Consider the following 22840-nt stretch of genomic DNA (forward strand, 5'->3'; position numbering starts at 1 on the left):
GCTTTCAAATTTGAAGATGTTAGATTAAAAACCTAGTTTTTTTTTGTTTTTGTTTTTTTGAAACACAAAATCTGAATGACTGAATCACTTTGAAGTCTCAAAAGAAAAATGAATCTTAATGAGATGTTAACTGATGAATCAAAATCTGTTTGGATGAGAAAATCGTCTGGTGTTGATTTGTAATGTTGTTGGTTGTGTGTGGGCTTTTTGATGGTCACTGTAGCAGTGTGTGTGTGTGTGTTTGTACGTTTGTGTGTGTCACCGTGTGTGACCTGTAGGTGGAGCTGCAGTCACACGCTTCGGGCTCTGGTCCTGATCCTCAGCAGGTTGTTCGGCCTGGCACCTCTCAGAGTGCGGAGTCACGTTGTAGCTGGAAACACTGGGCGATGGCGGGGTAGTGAGGCGGTCTGGGTGTGTGAACTTACACTGTCTGCTGGATCAGCGCTCTCTTTTCTGTCTTCATGAACTTTGTGATTCAGTTTCGGTCTTGTGGATGTTTAATGAACGGGGTCAGTTCTCTTCAGGTCCGCAGGCTTAACACAAGGCATCCCACTGAATTTAGGTCTGTAGATGTTTGATTCAGCAACTCAAGCATGGGTCAAAACATTAATGATGGCGTCACAACACTTACTAACCGTGGGTGTGTCGTAGGCAGCGGAGGCTGGAAACTCTCCTCCCACTGAGCATCAACTCTCCTGGCTCTGGATTTTTAAATCCACTTATGAAACCAGACCCTCTGTCCAGCCGCATGGCGCCCGCTGACATGTCGATAGCGGGATGTGGGTTATCCTGGGGCACGCTCTATGTTCCATTCACAACAATCCTGGATGCTAGAAATCCTTCTGTATCGGAACAAATATGCTGGTCAAAGGGTTCTGAGCGCCGTGCAGTTCCTGGATGTTTGAAGACAGGTTTTAACAGTGCACGGTGAGACACTGTTGCATCTATATAATTCATCCAGCAGCTCCTTTCTTCTAACAGTTTCTTGTTCTGTGTCGCTGAAGATGTTTGACCACCCAGTGAATCGGCGTATCTGTGTACGAGTCATACATTTACTGTCACACACTGAGAAAAATGAAATCATAACTTACATTTTAAGCAGTGTGTTTCTTACCATCAGCCAATATGCTTTCTGTTTAATGCTAATCAGTGAATTGGAAGTGAACCTCACTGTGAATATGAGATGCTTTATTTGTAAATGACTGGATTCATTTTGCCCCTCATGTAAGACTGTCTGTCTGGCCCAATATTCCTCTGTGCAGCTTGACATGACTTCCATCACAAATAGACTTGTGTGCTTTGTCCACCGAACAAAGCGCTGAGCCGCTTCTGGGACACGTCTGAGAACATTCTGCAGAAACACGAGCATTGTGCAGAATGAATGAATGAATGAGTGGATCAGTCCCACTACCGTGGTGTGAATCACAGGCTGTGTGAAACTTTGCCACAGCCGCTGGTAGCATCGACAAAGGCTCGGAAACAATTGTTATTGATTCCTTCACCTACCAATATGCAACCTCATCACCCACCGATAAAGCATCGTCTGATGTTGGCTTTACTCTCGTTGCTGTTGAAATCCAGCTGCTGTAAAGTGGCGTCAGGTCAGGACGGTATGGGAGCATTTACCTGTGGAAACTACTAGCACTGGTATGAGGGCATCACTGAAGAAATATGAAGACGATGAGAGAATAGCCTTTCTGTTGACTGCTTTTCTGCTCCATTATGAAAGTTTCATAGTCGTATTTTTAGATCGCCACCACACTGATTGAGGAATGTTGACTCTTTATCCTTGATCAGCGAGAATAAAAACAAACCTCACAAATTCCCGAACAGCGAAAATGGCTCAAACATAAAGTCCAATAACTTTGATTCTGATGTAAATTAAATTTCCATCGTGTTTGCCTATTACTGCACCCGTCACACAGGACATGCTTTTATACTTTAGTCAACTAAAATGTACAACAATTTATTTTGTTTTAAGTTTTCTCTGTTGCTGGGTTGAATTTTCATCAGTATGTTTCCACAGGCTTTAGTCCTGTAGTTTTATTCTCAGAATTAAAAAAACAAAAACAATGTCTTTAGAAGCATCAATAGCAGCTCATCATGAGGAGACTTTTTTTTTTTAAATCTTCAGCAGAGGCTAAAAGCCGCTGTGGAGGACCCCGGTGAAAACTGGAGCTTCCTGCCTGCTGCCAGCCACAAGTCGCATTCCCCCTCAACCGACCGACATCCACGCCGCTGTCTGAATCCGGGGGCCACATCGATTATTCATGCAGCGAGTGGATCGGCCTCCCACCCCCCTCCACGCTGACATGTGCCTCGCTCACTGGAGCCAATTAATCGTCAAGAGCAGGAGAGAAGGCGAGCGGGAGGGCGTCACAAAGGGAGGGACTGTTATTGTGCTGTGACAGAGCGGGGAGGCGGCCGGGCAACGCCACGGGAGCTGGGATGTGTCAAGTGTCCCAAATCGAAAAACTCTGTCCCGATCCAAGGAAGCGCCCGCCATCTATTATTTAACCTCAGCCGGGAATCTCCTCCAAGAAGATGACCACGCATTACCCCCGGCAGGAGTTCACCTCCAGGGCCGTCAACGGAGCCGAGAAGACGGTGTCAAGGGTCAACCTGCAGGAGTCCATAGCCCACCTGCACCCGCTCCAGAGGCAGCACGCCATCGAGCTGCACCGCCAGCAGCAGCAGCAGCAGCAGCGGCGGCAGCCCAGTCATCCACAAGTTCAGGCAACCCTGTCCACCTTCACCGCCTGCACCGTGCCGGCGTCCTGCCGGGCCCGCAGTCGCTTTCTGAACCTGCGGGACAGCGTCAAGAAGAGCCCGACTAAAAGTACCGCCAAAGTCAGCAGGGCGGAGATTCCCTGGGTGCCCTTCGCCTTTAACAAGGTATCGCAGCAGCTGCGGCATCTAACGTTCATTCTGCCGTCTCATTGTTGACGCTGATCGTCGCAGTTCAGGCCGAAAATCAAATATTCTATTTGGTTGAAGCATCGAGACTTCTCATGAAATTAGTCAAACCTCAGAAAAAACACAAGGCATCAACTGGAATCACAAAAAGGCTTTGGTACCAACAACTACTTAAACAGTTTGTACCTCTGAATACCGGTAAATAGTGTGTTGCATATCCGAGTACAACAGTTCAAAGTTGGAGATGTTGTTGAGCGACATTGCCAATAGTTATGGGTAGAGTTAAAAACATAGTTTGACAGGTATTCTGTAGAAAACAGTCACTTTGAGAGGCCATCAGCATGAGAGTGAGAGCTGTCACCCTGTGGATTGTACTTTGGAGTCAGACTGAGGGAAAAAAATGCTGTTTTGTTTGGTTTTGAGACTTGGTTCCCTCTTCACACGACCTGTGTTTTAACAATGCTTCTGGCAATATTTGTGTTGTACAGTTTTCTACGAACAAGGGAGTGTTCTTTGATTCCACTTAGTTTTCAATAAGTTTTAATGCATTTGAAAGTATGTTGTACTGTTAAAAGGGCTTTTCCTTACCAAGATTGTAATTTTGCCAGACTGTAAGAAAGGTTGGAAAAAGGTAAAATGACTGGAAAGACTCAGATGAACCCTGGGAAGAACAAGACCTATCGAGGAGAAACGAGGCTTTTATTGGGTGTGACTTCTGTGACAAGGAGATCTGGCAGCAAAAATGACATCCCTGCCTTTATTTAGGAGGGAATGAAACTTAAAACAGTTTTGCTTTTCAAAGCGTTGATGCATCTGTCAGTTTTTCTGTTTCCACTGGTGTGTGCAGCGGTGAGTCTGCAGTTTGTGTTGCTGTGTGTGACCCGCTGTCACAGAGGGCAGATTGAGTTACTACAACGTGTCGGTTTATGGAGAATCGATACGGAGTCCATGTGCGACTGTTGTCATGACATCTGTTAGCTTCAAGCCAAACGCTTGTTTTCCTGCGCTGACGTCTACATTTATCTTCCAAGCTGAGTGTGTACCACTGAATTGTTTTATACTTGAAGCAGCGGCAGATTTTTTTCATAATTCTTTCTACTTACACATGATACAGGAGGGTTTGGGGTCATTCAGAAACAACCTTTGTGTAATTTTCATTTCTATCCAGAGAAACAGGCTGTTAGTGAAAACTTGCATGAACATGAAAAAAAGTTGGATTGTTTTTATGGGTGACTCAACTATAAAACTCCTAACTAGAATCATGCCAGTCTGGAGGCCACCGTGTTTATTGTCCATCTACTCGTCCATGAGGAGAACTATTGATCACGGCGGCGGTGCGCAGTAGCCGCGCTTCTGCCGTCTGTTCAAGATGGAACCCGGGCGCGTCTGAAAAGTCCTACTTTGGGAGCCATTTTCCGAAAGTTCGCCGTGTTGCATCCCGGAGGGCATCCAACAAGAACAACTAAATTACCCAAATCTACAGTGCAAGTTGCCGTGACTTGCTGTACATTTCTACATTTTATTCATCAGCACCTTTCAAGACACCCAGGCTCATTGTACACAAGTAATGTGTTGAAATGCAGTTAGAGAAGAACAAACAAATAAAAGCATATAACACTGAAAACAATCCAGGGGTTTGCAGGAGGCTATTGAGTATGGCTGCTATAAAAGATGTTTTAAGGTTGGATTTATTTCCAGATTTTGGGGGGCTGAAGGGTCTAGACCTGAAGAAAAGGAAGCTAAATAGACATTTATTGATTCAGTTAATATGATCCTTTATTTTATTTTTTTAACAAATAGTTGGATTGTCATTTTTCTAATTGTTGAACAACAATAGAATTTAACCAACCCTGAAGATATTCAGTGAAAACATGTAGCAAACGTCTGCTATGTGGAACTGAATAGTCTGCTGAGGTCAGATAACTCATTTCCTGAGCTTTGGTATCTTTGTACAGATTTTGTGCAGTGGTTTACGTTGGAAACACTGCTCAGTTTATTTCGCCCGCCTTTGACCTCTAAGCTTCTCCCCTCTGATCCCGCCTTCACTCCCGTCTATTACCTCCCGATATGTGCAAACCCCAGACTTCACACCCTTGCGCGCTGCTGCTTCCACTGCTTTTGTTAAGCCCAGTTTGTATCTTTTGGGAGCAATTAAGCCCCATTGTGAGCAGCTTTCCGTGCGGCGCTCCAGAAGTAGGGCTGGCAGATCAATGCAGTCGATGTGCCGGGCTAATTTTAGTGGCTGCTGGTTTTCCATGGGCTCTATCGGTTCTGCTGCTGCAGCACAACAATTAAGCCTGTCCGAAACGCGGCGGCACTTCCTGCCAGCAGCTTCACGAGGTCCCACTCTTGCATAATAGAGGTCAGATCGCTGAAGAGCGCCTCTCGGTTGTTCCCCTGTATTCTTGCTTTAACGCGTGAGAAGACTGGTGTGCAGCTCTGAAGATTATATGGTGCTTGTATATGAAGAGCTTGTGGCATTGATAACAAATACGCAAATATCCAGAAAAGGCAAAAGAAAATACATTATTTTTAATGAGATTTTTCTGTTAAATTATTTTCTTGTTAACAAATTGATTGGATCAATTTTTGATGTTCACCAAAACATCGATGCATTCTGATTCCTTTAGTGTGTCGGAGCATTGTGTTTCATGACTACTGAGTTCGATGACAGGAGGCTCCATGTTCGTTTGGCAGCACTGGGAAAAAGAAGTTAAGTAGGGAGACAGGAGTTTCCCTACTCATACTTTTCTTTGTTTTGTGCGCTTACCCAATTCGAATAGATTACTTTAACACTGAAGTTCAGAGCGCTGCAGAGTTTTGAGAAAACGATGACTTCCCCTCCGGATGGTCTTGGTAGTCAAGCGACAGTCGGGAATGTAACTCCGTGCTCTCCCCGATTGACATATCTGCTGCTTTTCAATGATGGCAAAAAGCACACCCGCCCCTGCCGAGGCTGTACCGAGGGACTGAGGATTACCCGCACACACAAACACACGTGCAAACACGCAGAGGTCAGATAGTATGACTTTAATCCCGGCTGCAGATGGGCGGGGCTGCCGCATCAGGCTGGTCTGAAAGCAGCAGCCCCAGGTAGCCCGTCGGTCCGGCCGCGCCACGCCGCAGACCCCCGGTCAAGCTCCTCCCGGCTGGCGCCACAGCTTGACCCAAGCAAGCGGCCCGTCAGTCATATGCGCACCCTCCGCCTCCTGCTCCTCCTCCTGCCCCATGCCTCCCATTCTCCTGCTCCTGCTGTTCATCTGTGCTGCACTGTTTGTCTAACCTGTGACCCCTCACCATACTATTGTTCAGCAGGCCGAAGCCGCCCCGCCTTCCTCTCCCATAATCCCTGTGATCCCAATCCCACCAATCCCAGCCGAGACCACCATCATCCCCACGACGTCACAGGTCTTTTATTTTTGTTGTTGTTGTTGTTGTTTGTATGTTTATTTGTTTTTGCCTTCCTCTCTGCTCCATTCATCCATAGCTTTCATCTTTCTGGCCGCTCGTCTCTTTGCGCAGAGTTTTTAGCTCCATGTCGGCCGTCCAGCTGTGGCTCTGATGGAGTGAAGCAGATTAGAGATAGAAACAGTGGGAGAAATGCCACACTTCCCCCATTTGACTTTTAAGAGCCCATCTGGCTCCTCCCGGGCAGAAAGTGAGCGAGCGGGGAAGAACGAGTGAGTGAATCAGGCAGAGTTTAAAGCCGGGAGAAGAGGAGGACGAGGTGAAGGAGCAGACTCTGCCTCCTGCAGGATTTGATTTGATTGATTTCAGGCTTCATGCTTCAGCACTGCATCTTCTGCAGCGTGAAATACCACCATGTATGTAGGGCTCTGTCCTCGCTAATCTCTGCTCAAATCCACTGGCTTCCTGTTTTATCCTCAGCTGGTCCGTAGCATCATGAGGAGAGTCAATCTGTAATGTCAGCGCTGCCTTTTATCTGCTGCACCGCGGCGGAGCGCCTGGCTTCGGTGTGTGCTGTGGTTACGGGGGTGGAGCTCAGGTTTTTGGGGGTTACTTCGGGGGGGCTCGATTGAATGTTTGTGGAAAGGTTTTCCTTGGTAACATTTTGGTGTGTGTTCGTCTCTCCTCAGGCCAATCCTCCCCCTGTGGTGGTCAACACAGAAAGCTTGGATACGCCTCCATATGTAAGTTCGCCTTCTTTTGTCTCTTGCAGAGGAATTTGTCAGATTAAATGAATTACAGCTGTTTTTTATTCTCCATTAAGATGCTCTGTGTTTAAGGTTATAGTAGTTTAAAAAAATAAATGTTTAACAGTGTCCAGAACTGGTTGGCAAGAAGTGATGATCTTCAAGATAAGAAAAATGAATTAAGACTATGTGAGCAATGTTTAAACCAGCTTTGACAGGCAGACTGCATGGGTCAGTCACAGTACAAGTAGACGTTCTGTGTAAACCTGTGCCGAGATGCAGGCGGTCCGTCCTCATCTTGCTCTTTTCTCATCCAGATGATGAAATCATCTTCCGCGTCCTGAACAAGCCATCTGGCCTCTGATTGACTTTGAGATGCTCAATATGTTGGCTGCTGTTGCTCAGATCCCTACACTGCCTCTGCCAGTTTAATTTCCAGAAAGACAGAGATGATGTTATGTTGAAGAAAGCGTCCTGCTCGGGTTGACTCGGCTCTCATTACAAGAAACTCAGAGCAAATATCAGTTCAGAAAAATTGCACAAAGTTCTCTGATGATTAGAGGTGTTTTCAAACAGAGTAGCGATTCTGTTGTTAAATCAGTCCTTTAATGCCTCTTCCCCGGTGCATTGGATGGTGAATGTTCTTTGTCATTTCCTGAGTATTGACGGTTTACTGCTGGTTGATAACATCACAGACCAGCTCATTGGAGAGAGATTAGGCGGGGAAGTAAGTAAAAACCCAGATATTTATTCATACCAAATCACACAGGATACATAACTACAAACAGAAAGGCAAACAGGAAGCCCAGGTGAGCTGCGTCTGCTGACAAGCCTCCCACAGCCACGGATTGAACAAAGGCCACATGTTGGCGTTTTTCACGTAGATTGGAACTGGACGCAACGGGCTCGTTTCGGAGCTGCGTAAAATAAGTTAATTTTTCTTGTGTGTGTTCCACTCGTCTGACAGTGTTCTGTGTGCAGGTGAACGGGACGGAGGCTGACTATGAGTACGAGGAGATCACGCTGGAGAGGGTGAGACTGTCTTCTCTGTAATCTTCACTTTCCATCACGTCCGTGCTGTTAGCAGATTGACTCGCCCTCACTCTGCCGTGTCTTTACGAGCGACATAACCGAGCTGCAGTCCATAACTCACGGCGGCGACGCAGCCGACAGCCGCCGCTCTGTCTCTGACTTTGTCGCCTCACTTTTGTGCATGTCATCCCCACGACTTCCTCCAGACTCCAGAGCGCGTCCTTTTCACAACCTGCAGGACTTTCAGTCTGAATGTCTGGTTGGATTTTGGTGAAATTAGGACACACCAAGTGATCTCCGCCATAGCGGTGCTTTTGTTATCCTCTCACAGTTTCTTTTAATGCAGCTGTGTTTTATCCTGCCCGTGGTATTATCTTTTTATATCATTATCGTCTAGCCTCCTTTGTTGTCGACCTAATTCAGCTGTGCTTCTTCAAGTGCAAATTATCATCAGTGCAGCGTAAACAAAACAAAACACATCACTGCCAGCTGAGTCGCACAGGAGCTGCAGGCCTTGCTGTTTGGTCGCAGAAGCAAAGACGTGTTTCCAAACTCGTATTTTATTTAAATGTCACAGCTTGAAGCTGCTACAGGTGCTTAAAATTGCAGTTTCCCTTTTATCATATACAGTAATGTGAAAACATTTAAAAAATGTATTTAAGATACAGAAATAAATATACAGAATCTTCACTAAAACAATTTTGATGCTCACTCTCTCTAGATTTTTTTTTTTTTTCCTACATCTGCTTAAGATTTCACACAAACCTGGAGATCTGATTCCTCTATCAAAAGCTAAGCATCACATAATTTGCACCAGCTGATATATTTATCACCTTGAACATGGAAATCCTACTATTTTCATCTACTCCAGAAAATACCGAGTTGGTCCAAACCTAAGATGGTGACGCGCGCATTTACAGACAAAATCTTGTTTTTTAAGAAACTGCAGCTTTTATCTAAAAAAGGTAAAACACATTCCATTAAATGTCCAGCATCTCCTTGTTGTAATGCAGAACTCGGCACAACAGCAGCAGCTTGAAAATTAAACTTTGAATATGACTCCATCTTTTATGACACTTTCCTTGTATATTCAGATTCAATGCAGCCGTCCCCAAATAACAAATCCGCCTTAATGTCGTTTCATTTAGAACTGCAGGGAGCAAATGTCGATGAACTGGAGGCTTTACTGAGGATTCTTGGGATTTTTCTATTTAGTATCCCAATGAGTTGATAAGAAGAAGTAATAAAAAGTTGGTGCTATTAGTTTCATCCATTACTAACTTGCTCCGAATGTATTTAGTAACAGTTAGTAGTTCCCTTCATATTTGACTAATAAATTACACATGCCTTCATAATAGCTAAAATAGCTCAGAAAAATCAAACCAGAACTTGTTTTGATCAGTAAATGTGAAATCATGTGATATATGGAACAAACATGAAACGTGACTCAGGAAATATTTTAAGATTTCCTGTTTATGCACCACCTACTGTATAAATGTGCTGACGTTAACATTCAGCCGCTGCAAATAAAACGTTTTCTGCTAAAACACCTTGTATTCCAGTCACTTAAGTCCTTCAACGCCAGGCTTTTGATAGATGTATGTCAGTTAATCACTTTGAAGGCGCTGATGCCAGGTTTTGATAAATGCCGCAGAGGAAACGGCTGAAGACCATCGAACAGTTCAGTAGCTGTTTTGAGCAGAGTGAGTGTGACACGACTGCACTGATGAGATTAACGCTGAATTAATCCAGCTGAGCCGCCGGTGTTCAGGTGGAACTAAATGTTTCTGATCTGGCCTCTGTGTGAAGCTGATGGTCGACTGGAAACGGGTTTGTCATTTCATGTGACTCTAAATGTGCGTTTTGTTTTGGGTTTTTTTTTATCGGTCATTTCGGGTGTCTCAGGGAAACTCGGGTCTGGGCTTCAGCATCGCAGGCGGCACCGACAACCCCCACATCGGCGAAGACCCGAGTATCTTCATCACTAAAGTCATACCTGGAGGAGCGGCGGCCCAGGACGGACGACTCAGGTGAGACTGTGGTGATGAGGAGTTAAAGGAGCAAATAAACTGAAATCTAAACCGATGGCTTTTGGTTTGTTGTTTAATTAGTCAATAAAAATAAGATCCCTGTTGATCCCCGAACACTTCAACTCCCAGAATGCCTTGGGATGACGGGGGTCTCCACACTGACGTACAGCTTGATGAGGGGGGGGGTGGCTCTCTGAGCACCACAGGGTACGATGAGAAGGGTGCAGCCAGAGCCGGTGTCCTCCGATACCCAGAACCCCCTGCAGCGACGCGCCGCCTGTCACCGCTCCATCCATAATGCATCCTGTGGAGTCTGATGATGGTGGGACAGGATGGGATGTGGGATCCAGACCCAGATCAGATTCCCTTCAGCCTGATGAAAAGTTCTGACTCCTTACACCTTTTTCAGCTGCTTGCCTCATTAACCGCAGCGACGACTGGTTGTATTCGTGCTGGCAGACCTGCTCAAGTTCAAATGGGGAATCAAAGTGGGAGGAAAAGGTCATTTGAGTGTTTTTAAATGTGGTTTAGCAGTTACAGCTCCTCCTCCAACATATCTGCTCTCTCCTCTCCTTTTCTCTTGTACTTAAAGTATGGTTTTTTTTAAGGGTTTAGATTTGAGTTGTGTGAAATAAATTTAACATACAAATGTCTGACATATTACTGAGGAGGTTAGAACCCGGAGCTGGGACGGCGCACTGACGGCCGGCAGGTTTGTGCTTCCTGTGTTTCAGGGTCAACGACGTCATCCTGAGAGTAAATGAGGTGGACGTCCGGGACGTGACCCACAGCCGGGCCGTGGAGGCGCTGAAGGAGGCGGGCTCTCTGGTCCGGCTCTACGTCCGCAGGAGAAAACCCGTTTCTGAGAAAGTGATGGAGATCAAGCTGGTGAAGGGACCCAAAGGTAAACAGGAAGCCTGAGTTCTTCAGAGTCCGGTTCTCTGAGTCTTTGTGGTTGTTTTTGGTGACTTTGTAATCTTTCTTTCACGTCAGCTTGATGTTGGTGTTTGAAACTATTTTCACTATTTACTTGTCCAGATGAGATGGTTACAGGTTAGTGGTTGGCTTAATTTTTCCCACAGTCCAATTTCCAAACATGAATTTTCAGGTTGTTACAATGAATGAAATGCATTAATCTGTTGCACTTGAGTTGTTTTTAATGGTAATCAATTGGACGACATGAGCGCAGGACTGATCCTCCACGCCCTCCCGGTGTGTGTCGCAGGTCTTGGCTTCAGTATAGCGGGCGGAGTCGGGAACCAGCACATCCCGGGTGACAACAGTATCTACGTCACCAAGATCATCGAAGGTGGAGCGGCACATAAAGACGGGAGGCTGCAGATTGGAGACAAACTATTGGCTGTAAGAACTCAACCACTTTGACGCCATCATTGTTCACAGTCCCGTTTTATGCTGTATTTATGTGCAACAAGTCCAAAAACGAGGCCTGAGGTCTCTGCTTGAGCCGCTGCCCGTCTGTCTGTCCGTTGCCTGCAGGTGAACAGTGCTTGCCTGGAGGAGGTGAGCCACGAACACGCCGTCACTGCCTTGAAAAACACTCCCGACGTGGTCTACTTGAAAGTGGCTAAACCCAACAGTGTCTTCATGAACGACAGCTTCGCCCCACCCGACCTCACCAACTGTGAGTCAGGACTTTAAATTCCACAGTCAGCCGATCTGATTTTTTCTCGTGTTCCTCATTATTCTGTTGTATTCAGGAATTCTCATTCACAAAGTAGTGACGTGCGACGCGCGGGTTTACCGCACAACAAACCGAGAGCAGCTGAACAGAAGCTGAAGGCAGCAGGAACAGGAGCGGCCTGGCGCCGGCTTTAAAGCCCGCCGCACAAATGTTTGAACAAGCTGGTTTGGATTTGAGATGAATTCCTGTCTTTGGTGCAGCACGTTGTTGTTGTTCCTCCCGTCACGATCCAGCCATGACCGATTTACCATCCTGCCCAGCTTTGGAAAAATATGTCAGCCGACAAGCCAAAACCTGCCGAAATCACAGCGGTCTGCAGCCGGATGGATGTAAACAGAGGCTACAGCCGCTTTATCATTTTCACATTTAAAAACCTGCAGCTTTGACAAAGGTTGTTTGGAGACTAATCTGGACGGAGAGACTCATGATTCTGAGTGGGTGATGTCTGAGAGCCTGAGTTACCACACGTTTATAGAAGATTCAGCTTCGCTGTAAAAATACGATCCTCAGTGCTGAGGGGCGTTTTTAACTCTTGGTGAAATTGAGGAAAATTAGAAATTCTTTGAGTTTTGTGAAGGCCTCTCGGTCAGACATGTTCGTCAGTTCTGTGAAATTATTGGAGTTGCGACCAGCCAGACAAAATCTTGACTTTCATTTGCGGGGAGAGTTTAAAAAGTGTTTCTATCATCATGAAACCACTGCTGCTGAGAGAATTTGTACCAGTACTGATAACAGTCATGAATTTTCTGCACTCTTTAATCTCATAGCTTTTCAGTGAAGTAAATCTGGCAGAATTTCAAGCCGTAATAACATATTTTGCATTTGCTAATTGAATTTGTAGGGTAAAGGTATGAAGTTCACATTTTATGGTCTTACTAAATGAAACAGACATTTTGTTGTTGCTTCATCTTTTTTGTTGTGGAGTTTATTAATCGTGAGCGCTCAAAGTGGAGCTTTGAAGTCATTTTCTTTGTTTTAATTCCTCATTTGTCACCGGCATGCGGCTCGTTGTTGTTACTGCTCTGCTGAGTTAGTTGGGTTGTTAGTTGCGATGCCAGGTTAATGTTCAGACCCAGGTTTGGGTGGGTGGATTATTTCTTCCCTGTTGACTTTTGTTCGTTTGACCGAATGATTGAAGTCTGAAAAAAACAAATACAGAGTCAAGAATCTTTATTTTTGATGAGGTTTGACTTTATCTGCAGACATGTCACAGATCGCAGGAAAATGAAATACTGCAGCCAAACGGTTCTTATAAGAGCAGAAACTGTGATTCTGATCTGTGTCTCCGAGCACAGGGCCATGTGTGAACGCTGGCTCTCAGCAGTGAAACGGTCGTCACATTTTTTTGCATCTCATCCGCTTAAAGTCGGCCGAAAGCCGTTTGGACGCCATCAGGCCCCCTGAGCTTCAGCCTCTGCTTGTAATCACAGACCCCCTCCTCATCCTCCGCCGCTGCCGCCGCTCACGTTGAGGTTGAGACGCGTGAAGGACGAGTAGCAAATCCAATCAGAGAGCGCTGAGCTGCTTGATGGGCTCCGGCGGGTCGGGCTCCCCATAGCGCCGCCGCCGCCGTCGTGGCAATATGTATAATGATGTCCGGCCGCGGCGGACAGCTGAGGCCTGAGCCAGAGGTAATGAATGGGAAATAATTCTGTTAAGTGTGCCCCGACTCGACCGCGGCGGCAAAAACAGACGCAGCCGTCCATCCCATCATCCCCCGCTGCAGATACTGGCTGCATTAAGCTGACCCATCAAATAAAGACTGGGATGACAGGAATTACATCCCGCCAGAGTGTGTGATCTCTGACAGCTCGCATGGAAAGCTTTATTTATTAAATCCTGCAACAACCTCTGATGGAACTTCCCACTGTGGCTGCTGATAACTCACGAAGAAGAGAATTGAAATGGTGTTTTGTTCTAGTCTGAAGACCAGAAGGCTGAGAAAGTTCCGAACAAGACGCCGCTGCTCCAAGCATGAATGAGGTTAAATATCAACAAGATGCCGGTTCAGTCATCTGACCATACCCAGTACAATCAAAGTTCTCTGAAAGAGACGTTTTCCAGGCCTGGAATTCTGGGAAATGTTGGAAGAGTTTGAATGCTTTCCAGTCCAAGTGATTCTGCTCATTTCTTCCCATATCTGTAAATGAATGTAGTATTAATACTTGAACTCAGCACTGCCACCAGACTAAGTGCTTTTAAGCTTTTTCTAAGATATTTTCACTGCGTTTTTTTTATTAATTTTTTTTTGTTACTTTGTATCCATTCATCCATCTTCTATTCTGCCTCATCTGGTTTTAGGATGTCAGTTTACACCCTGTTCAGTAGACGGTCACACACAGACACACAGACACACACACACACACCACTGTTGAGAGTCACAGATGTGGTTTTGGACTGTGGGGGGTATCCTGAGAAAACCCACACTGACCCGCAGCTCTTCTTAAACTACACTGTACCTTCAAGGAAAAAACTTTTTTAATGTCTTGGTATTTTGCTTATTTCTTGATGACTTTTAACTTTTAGTCCATTTGCCTCAAAACTGATATCTGTACTTTTTAGCCCTTAAGTTCATAAAACTGACTCTTTTTGTTTTAGCTTCTTTGAATGACTCAATTTAAGTGACAGAACTACACAGAGGAACAGTCAACCAAGCAGACACTTCCTGAGTTAAATATGAGTGAATTAGTTAAATAAATGGAAAATGTCAGCAACTATTCTGGTTATCAGCAGTCGGTGATATAAAGACATCTATTCATTTTGTCTTTTCGTTTTCTGATACTTGCTCTTTTTATAAAAACAGCTGTAGCATTAAAATGATTAATTTAAATATGGCATTCAAGCTGCCAGTCTTTCTCCAGCTGCGTCAGGTGAACGTCTCCAGCTCAGAGCAGCTTCGGTTTCTAATAGTTTAGTTTTACGGCCCCCTGCAGCGTCAGCCAGCCCCATCCAAACAGACAGTAACAGGAGCCTGACAGCAGAGACGCACACACACACACACCCCGCTGCCCGTCGCAGCTCACAGGAAGTGCCAGGCTCGTCAGACTGAGTGTTCTTCTTCTACTCTCTCTCAGCGTACTCCCAGCACATGGAGAACCATATCAGCCCCCCAAACTTCCTGAGCCAGCCCCTTCCTCTGCCGGCATCCTCGGGACGCTACTCTCCGACACCGAAGAGCATGCTGGGAGATGACGACGTCACCCGGTGAGAACACACACACAGACATTCACATCTGACGGAAGGTTTTGAGATTCAGATTTATTATTTTTGCTGATTTATGAGCAGCATTGATCCCTGCAGACAGAAGGGATCTGGTTCAGTACCAGGGAGAAGCGGAATAGTTGATTGAGAACCAATAAGAAGTGGTGCACTGTACTGTGAGAAACTTTTTCCATGTTTGATCACAGATTGTATGTTTTATTGCTCTGACTTTTCATCCATTTGAGCGATATGGCTGTAATATATAATGAGCTTAATACGTATTTTACCAGGATGCAGAGAAGCTCAACAAATTCTTCTGGAAAGATATTTAAACAAACTTTAAACTCATTCTCTGATAGTGATTGTCTAAGTCCTGGATGGAAGGGATAAGCTGTTTTCCCTCCCCAAAACAGATATGGATGATTTCCTCACTGAAGAGAGCTGAACTGTAGTTTGATGCTGCACCACAGCTATTCTGCCCTCTGCTGGTCCGAACATGCAGCTGCAGGATGTGGTTGCCCTCTGCTCCTCTGCAGTGAGGTTTCCAAGTTGCATCCGGGGATTTATTAACGGGTGGAGCTGAAGTTACCAAGAGTTAAACCCAGATGTAATGAAACTGAACGCTCCCATTGATTGGTTATTCTTCAATATTTAGATCACTAAGTGGAAATGAGTTGCATAATTGTGCTGCTGGCGTTGACCTTGAGTGTGGTTCCTGGATACAGAGACCAAGACAGACACTAACCGTGAAAGTTGCTGTAACTTGCAACCGAATAGACATTAACCGACTGATTTCTCCCCCATAATTCTGTGATGAAAAGACTTTGGTCGAATGAAGAAGCGAAGGTTTTGATGGGCGTCTCTTCTGCGTGTGTGAGGTCACGTGACGTGTGTGTGTGGTCCGACAGGGAGCCCAGGAAGGTGGTGCTGCACAGAGGAGCCACGGGCCTGGGGTTCAACATCGTGGGCGGAGAGGACGGAGAGGGCATCTTCATCTCGTTCATCCTCGCCGGAGGACCGGCGGATCTCTGCGGAGAGCTGAGGAAAGGAGACCGACTCGTCTCGGTACGTCCAGCTTCAGGGGTCAGAATGGGTTTTTGGGCAGAACCCTCAGCTCAGTGTTAGGAAGCTGTTACGAGTTTTGGGGGTTTGTGCTCTTTATTTTTTTTTTTGTTTCCAGGTAAACGGGGTCGACCTCCGCAACGCCACCCACGAGCAGGCCGCCGCCGCGCTGAAGAACGCCGGACAGACGGTGACCATTATCGCCCACTACAGGCCGGAGGGTGAGACTCAGGAGAATGACTGGAAACACCGTTTACCGCAGGGTTCAGTCGGACATCAAGTATTTTTCAGCTGAGAGTCGAGAACTGCTGCATGATGCTGATCGAAGATTCAATTAAAAATGAAATGTGGAAGCTCAGAAACAGCTTTGATTTGACCGGTGGGTTTCCCTTGGAGCTGAACTTGCGAGTGAACGCTGTGGTGTGATTTTCAGAGTACAGCCGCTTCGAGGCGAAGATCCACGACCTGCGGGAGCAGATGATGAACAGCAGCATCAGCTCGGGCTCCGGGTCTCTGCGGACGAGTCAGAAGAGGTCGCTGTACGTCAGGTGAGGAGACGCCGCTCGACACACCGCACTGTCTGGAACTCGGACAACCTTACCCTGTTTATTCTCAGTCTTTTGTGTGAATGAATGAATGAATGAATGTAAATGAATCTTTTTTGCCTCAGAGCTCTGTTTGACTACGATAAGACCAGAGACTCCGGTCTGCCCAGTCAAGGACTCAACTTCAAGTTCGGGGACATCCTCCACGTGGTGAACGCCTCCGACGACGAGTGGTGGCAGGCCCGGCAGCTGACGGCACAGGGGGAGGTGGAGGAGGTCGGAGTCATCCCCAGCAAGAGGCGGTCAGACACAATTTTCACTCTAGTTTGTTTTTTTATTCTGAAGCTTCATATGTTTTACATTCGTGACACAAAAAGTGAAACATTTCAAACCTTTCGTGTTTTGGTCTTTAAAGCTAGATTGCTATTCTGCTGCCGTCAGATGAAGGTTCTGCTGCAGGTTGATGTGACGGCAGAGCTTTGACCTTGTGTTTGACCTCTGACCAGGGTGGAGAAGAAGGAGAGGGCGAGGTTAAAGACGGTCAAGTTCAACGCCAAGTCTCGAGACCGAGGGGTGAGTCCTCCAGTCTGTCCCACTGTATATTCATTATATTAAATATTCACGGTAGAAAATGAGACCGTTTGACGTTGACAGAACCGTCTGAACCCTCTGGAGCTGAACCGGAGTCCGATCGCAGCTTTAATGATGAAATATTTTCCAAACAGCGGGAATCCTTTTTGATCAACATCAGAACCGATTCTGAGGAGTTTTTAAGAATCTTAAAAAGTTAGTTTTTTATGGGGCAGTTCAGACTCCCCCTCAGGACAAGAGCTCACTTTATTGAGCATTATCATAAAGAGAGATAATCCACAGAAGTCTCTCCTGAGAAAACCATGTAAAGCTCAGCGTGTGATTAGATAATATATGAAACGTCACTCTGGATCAAAACCTTTTTGCTCCATTTACAGGACCTGATGAATTAACACACATGCAGCTGGTTCTAACCTGCAGAACAATTTCAGTCCGATAAATTTACAACAAAACTATGCATTACATAAAAAAAAAAAACATAAAAAGAAATGCGGTTTTGTAAACATTTTAAAGTGTCGTCACTTTAAAAGTATGAATTTGATGAATGACAGAAGAAAGTGTGGAGGTTATTCCAGCAGCTCCAGAGGGTTGCAGGCTCTGCAGCAGGCAGCCTGCAGCGTCTGCCGCTCTGATTGGTTGCATGATCTCAGCTGCCAGAGACTTTCCTGGTGGTTTCTTGTCAGACTGTGAAGATGAAGTGTGTGTTTTTGCGCCGCAGCCACCTGATCTCCACTTACTAATGTGCGACTAAACCGGCGAGCCAGTTTAACAGCATGCTGTCGTCGATCTGTGCGACGTTCTTCTTCTTCTCCAAACCGCAGCGGCAGCAGCAGCGCCCCCCCCCCCTCCCACTCACCGTAAAAACATTTTAAATCCGTGTGCCGCCTTAACACGCGTCGCCACGTTCCGCCCACTGCAAGCCCCGCCCCTCCGCTCTAACAGACGTAACGAGGAGGAAGCAAGGCGGGGCTCCACACATGCATGCCACGCCCCCCCAATGCCCCGCCCCCGCCGCGCCTCCTCACAGAGTGAAACGCTTGACATTGACGTCTGACTGCCTCCTGCTCACAGAAGCCTTCCTCCTCCTCATCCTCACCACTCACCCCCTCCTCCTCCTCTTCCTCCTCCTCCTCCTCCTCCTCCTCAGTGATGTGCAGCATGCGGTCTGACCCTCCGTCTCGCCTCCTGCTCTGCAGACAGACGCTGAAACAGCTGCCAGTGTTTATAGGAAAGCCAAATCTGCACCGATTGGAATCGCTTTCAGTTTCAGAGCGAAACGTCACACCGACACCAGTAGAACGAGAGAACAAATATTGGTTTTGTTTAATAAAATAATCTGTCTCCACCTCATGGGGATTATTTCATGTTTTTGTTGCTCAACTCGTAAAGAGGAGCAGCATGAAGACACACAAACTCACCCAGGAATCACAGCTCCATCAGCGGGCGTAGCTCGTAGCTTCCCTCGGCTTTTAGCTGCCGTTTCCCTGCATGTCATCAGCCTGATCATCTTCCTCCTCCTCCTCCTCCTCCTCCTCCCTTCACTGTTGCCTCTGACACTCTGAAAGTTCCACATCGCTCAGTCTACAGGTTCAGTGTGTTCAGGTGAAAACTGAGTGAACGGCTCAGTCTGAACACACACACACACACACACACACGCACACACACGCACACACACAAACGCACTTTGAATTAACAGCTAATTAATTCAGTAACATTTTTAAGATGCTAGGAGCAGACAGTGCAACAAATGACCAAGTCAAGATTGAGTCTGAACATTTTAAAAACATGAATACCAGAATAACCACTTGAATCAGGAAAGTTGGAGTCAGGAGTATTTTTAGTCCATTTGAATGCTTTTTGGTAGTTTTATTTAAATTTTGACACAAAACGTTTTTACTGAATGAGTCAAGTTTTCAGGCTTTTTTTTTTTTTTTTTTAATAATCACTAGTTCCTGAAACTTTTTGTTTCCCAAAAATGACCTCAAACGTTTTATTTTCCTAACTTTGAAAGCCATTTCTTTAAGTTGTCCATCGTCAGGCTCACACACACACACACACACACACACACACACACACAGAAAGCTTCTGGTCGTCAGACCTCCTCATCGCCCGTTTCTCCTCCTCTTTTATCGTTTGTTTTTTGTTCCATCATCACCCCTCCTCCTCCTCCTCCTCTTCCTCCTCTTCTTCCTCAGCAGTCTCTCAATGACAAGCGTAAAAAGAACCTCTTTTCCCGAAAGTTTCCGTTCTACAAGAGCAAAGAGGCGAGCGAGCAGGAGACCAGCGACGTTGACCGTAAGTACAAGAGCGCCGCGTCTGTCTGAGCGGGGGGTGGGAGGGCTGGGGGGGGCGGGGTCTTTCCGGAACAGCCGGCGAAAGGACGAGAGATCAGCTGGCGGCGGCGTGTTGCACGCACGCCGGTCGTCACGGCGACAGGGCGCGTGGCGGGCAGCCCTGCGGCCGTGCGGCCCGGCTGCGTCTGTCGCTCTAACGCAGTAACTCTGTCTCCTTGTGGTTGTTGTTGTTGTTGTTTTTTGTGTCCTCCTTGTTTACTCGGCTCTGCTGACTGCAGGACAACAGCGACGACATGCTGTCCAAAGGCCACAGTAAGTCTGCCCCCCCCATCTCACCCCCCTCCAAAAAAAACTCCCATCATCCTCTCTGTGTCCACCAGCTTCCTCTGTCAGCCGCGTCCAGTGGACGTGTTTTTATTTTGCTCTTAGTGACAGTTGTTAAACGTGAGGAGAACATGCAAACCCCAGAAGAAACCATGTTCCCAGTTTGCAGTGCTTGTTGGAACAGGCGGTTCAGTTTGTGACAGAACCGGGCGGTGAGACTTCAGGCTTTTTATCTTCGTTTTAAAACAGGTTTAGTTTTTCAGGTCCTGGAATATTGTCATTAAACTTCAGAAAATGTGGAGGTCTGGAGAGGGTGAAGCTGCTGCTGGTGGACAGTCTGTCCCTCCATCCTCCTCTTCCTCCTCCTCCTCCTGGCAGATCTCGGTGGATCCTTCAGAGTGCTTCACTGTCAGGGTGTCGGGCTCATCAGCTCATTTCTTCTTCTGTGGTGTTTGTCTGCTGCATCTTCTTCTCGTCTCTGATTTTACCCACAATCTCCCAGAGGGGGAAAAAAACTGAATACTGTAAATCTTGTGAATTATCTGATAGATCCACATTTTTCATCATGACGCTGTTGAGAGAAATTAAAACACTGAAGTTCCTTTCTCTTCTTCTTCTGTTCATTCAGAATTTCTTCTTCGTTGAAATTTTCTGCACCAAACATCGAAAATCTTCAGCTGGAGGACAAACTGGTGTTCAGAGCTGGAAACAAAGTGCAGCATAAAAAAAAAATAGAAAACAAGAAAACACATCTTACACATTTCTTTACTTTTATTTTGTCTTCAGATGCACTATTTTCACGCTTTTCACATATTGATAGTGATGAATGAGTTTCGTTCTTAGCTCTTCTTTGAGAAATTTGGATTTTCAGTATGGCGTCATTTTAGTGCCAAAATTCCGCGCGCAAAAAAATTAAAATCGCGCACAGTTAAACCACTTTCTGTGCGCTCGCGATGCCTCTCGGTCACTTTCACTTTCACTTTCACTTTCTCGGTCACTTTCTACGTGCGCGACATCACTTTCTGTGCGCGCGCGATCTCTTTCTGCGCGCGCGGTGACATGTCTGAGCTGTCTGCTCGCGCGGTGGTGTTGAGTTTTGGCACTCAGGGGGCGGGCTTTGAGTTGACGCCACTCAACCCCCCTCTCCTTTGTGATTGGTTCCTCTAAACGTCTACTGTCTTCCGGTCAGAGCCAATCAGAGGTTAAGTAGGGCGGGTAGTCATCGTTTGGCGGCAGAATTGGAAAATTGAGGAGTAAAATTCACATAACATAACCTCCATACAGTGATTTGATTACTGTGGAGGAGACCTGGCTGTTTCCTGGGGGGAGAAAGAAGGAATAAAAACGTTTTCATGGAGCCATCAAGGCTATCTGTCTGAAATGTATATGTAAATTATATTTGATTTATATCTGTTAGTGTATATCTGTTATTCATCTAATTATAAATCTGTCTTAGATTTTTTTTAATTACATTTAATTTGTATCTGCTAGTGTATATCTGTTATTTATTTAAGTCTTAGATTTATATGTAAATTATCTAATTCATATCTGTTAGTTTATATTTGTTATTTGATTATATCTGTCTTAAAATGATATTTAAACTCTAATTATGTTATTTAGTTTATATCTGTTATTCAATTATACCTATCCTACATTTATAGTTAATTTTTTCTCCTTTTTTTCTGTCTTTTTCCCTCTCTCTCAGATTTCATTTGATTTTATGCCAGGATCAGTGAAGTACTTTTGCTTTTTTTTTCCCTTTGTTTTGAGCAGGTGATATGTTGATAAGTTTCATAAGTCACAAAAGTAATAGACCCATTTGAAGACAGTAGAAGTTTAGAGCAACCAATCACAAAGGAGAGGGGGGTTGAGTGGCGTCAACTCAAAGCCCGCCCCCTGAGTGCCAAAACTCAACACCACCGCGCGAGCAGACAGCTCAGACATGTCACCGCGCGCGCAGAAAGAGCTCGCACGCAAACAAAAAGTGATGTCGCGCGCGTAAAAAGTGACCGCGAGCGCACAGAGAGTGGTTTAACTGTGCGCGATTATGATTTTTTTGCGCGCGGAATTTTGGCACTAAAATGACGCCATATTTCAGTCTTTAAAAACTTCTAATTTTATCTGATCCAGCTGAACAGTCAGAAAATCTAGAGCTCAGAATTGTGTTTTGTAAAACCTGCTTCTAAACAAAATATTTAAATAAAATATCTCCCTTAAAACATCATACATTAGAAATAAATGGTTCTTCCTCTGCTTTAGAAGCTCCGATGCTTTTAGTCAGTTTTTAGGGGTGTGACGAAATCTCGCGAGATTAAATCATGACGAGATTTCTCGTTTAGGTGAAAAGCTGTCACGCGGGCAGAAGCCTATCAGACTGTAAGCACAGCTGACGGAGTAGCGCGGACGGGAAAAAACGACCAGAATGCTTGAAAATACAGTTTTTAAATCCGTCTTCCCAGCGTCCCGCAGAAGCTTCTGGTGTTTGTCAGTGTAATTAAGTTTTCTCTTCTTGTGTTGCGTTTGTTCACAGAGCGCAGCAGTGTGCGCCGCTGCGAGCCTTCTTCTCCGGTGTATTTCTGGTAGCGTTCCAGAGTCACAGCGCCCTCTAAAGGGCTGGTGTACGAACTGCATTATTTGGAGTCGTCCTCATGATGTCCTGTGACTGCACACACAACCCCGAAATTATTCTTATTTCAGGCAAATTTAGGCTCAAAGTTACTTTTAGTCAAGAAAGAAGTTTATTTCATTTTATTTGCAAGGTATAATACACACATTTTCCAAAAGTTGATAAGATGATGTATAAGAAGCGCCTTTTTTTTTCTTTTTTTTTTTACAATTATTCATACCCTTATCAATAATCAATAGAAAATTCTTCATTAGCTATTACAGCTATCAAACTTCCTAGAATTACTGAGTTACTGAATTTTTTTCATGTGTCCACTGGTATTTTGAACCATTCATTTTCAGCAATGAGCTCCAACTCATTTAT

General features: G+C 45.6%; 1 protein-coding gene across 27 annotated transcripts in view; it reads left to right on the forward strand.

Moving 5' to 3' along the window:
• dlg1b (discs large MAGUK scaffold protein 1b) overlaps positions 1-22840 on the forward strand; it is a 101502-nt gene that overhangs the window by 74108 nt on the left and 4554 nt on the right. For 4 of the 27 annotated variants that reach the window (XM_030115719.1, XM_030115730.1, XM_030115725.1 and 1 more), the window contains 14 exons: positions 6232-6324; positions 7014-7067; positions 8052-8102; positions 10008-10132; positions 10867-11036; positions 11358-11494; positions 11630-11774; positions 14909-15038; positions 15914-16100; positions 16216-16318; positions 16531-16645; positions 16768-16944; positions 17149-17215; positions 19429-19528. In XM_030115719.1, the coding sequence (XP_029971579.1) occupies positions 6232-6324; positions 7014-7067; positions 8052-8102; positions 10008-10132; positions 10867-11036; positions 11358-11494; positions 11630-11774; positions 14909-15038; positions 15914-16100; positions 16216-16318; positions 16531-16645; positions 16768-16944; positions 17149-17215; positions 19429-19528 (1654 nt within the window). Of the gene's footprint in view, positions 1-6228; positions 6325-7013; positions 7068-8051; positions 8103-10007; positions 10133-10866; positions 11037-11357; positions 11495-11629; positions 11775-14908; positions 15039-15913; positions 16101-16215; positions 16319-16530; positions 16646-16767; positions 16945-17148; positions 17216-19428; positions 19529-19805; positions 19840-22840 lie in introns of all 27 variants that reach the window. The other 23 variants (XM_030115726.1, XM_030115733.1, XM_030115744.1 and 20 more) reach the window with 15 other exon arrangements.

This window comes from Salarias fasciatus, chromosome 18 (assembly GCF_902148845.1).
Source record: "Salarias fasciatus chromosome 18, fSalaFa1.1, whole genome shotgun sequence".
Taxonomy (NCBI): domain Eukaryota; kingdom Metazoa; phylum Chordata; class Actinopteri; order Blenniiformes; family Blenniidae; genus Salarias; species Salarias fasciatus.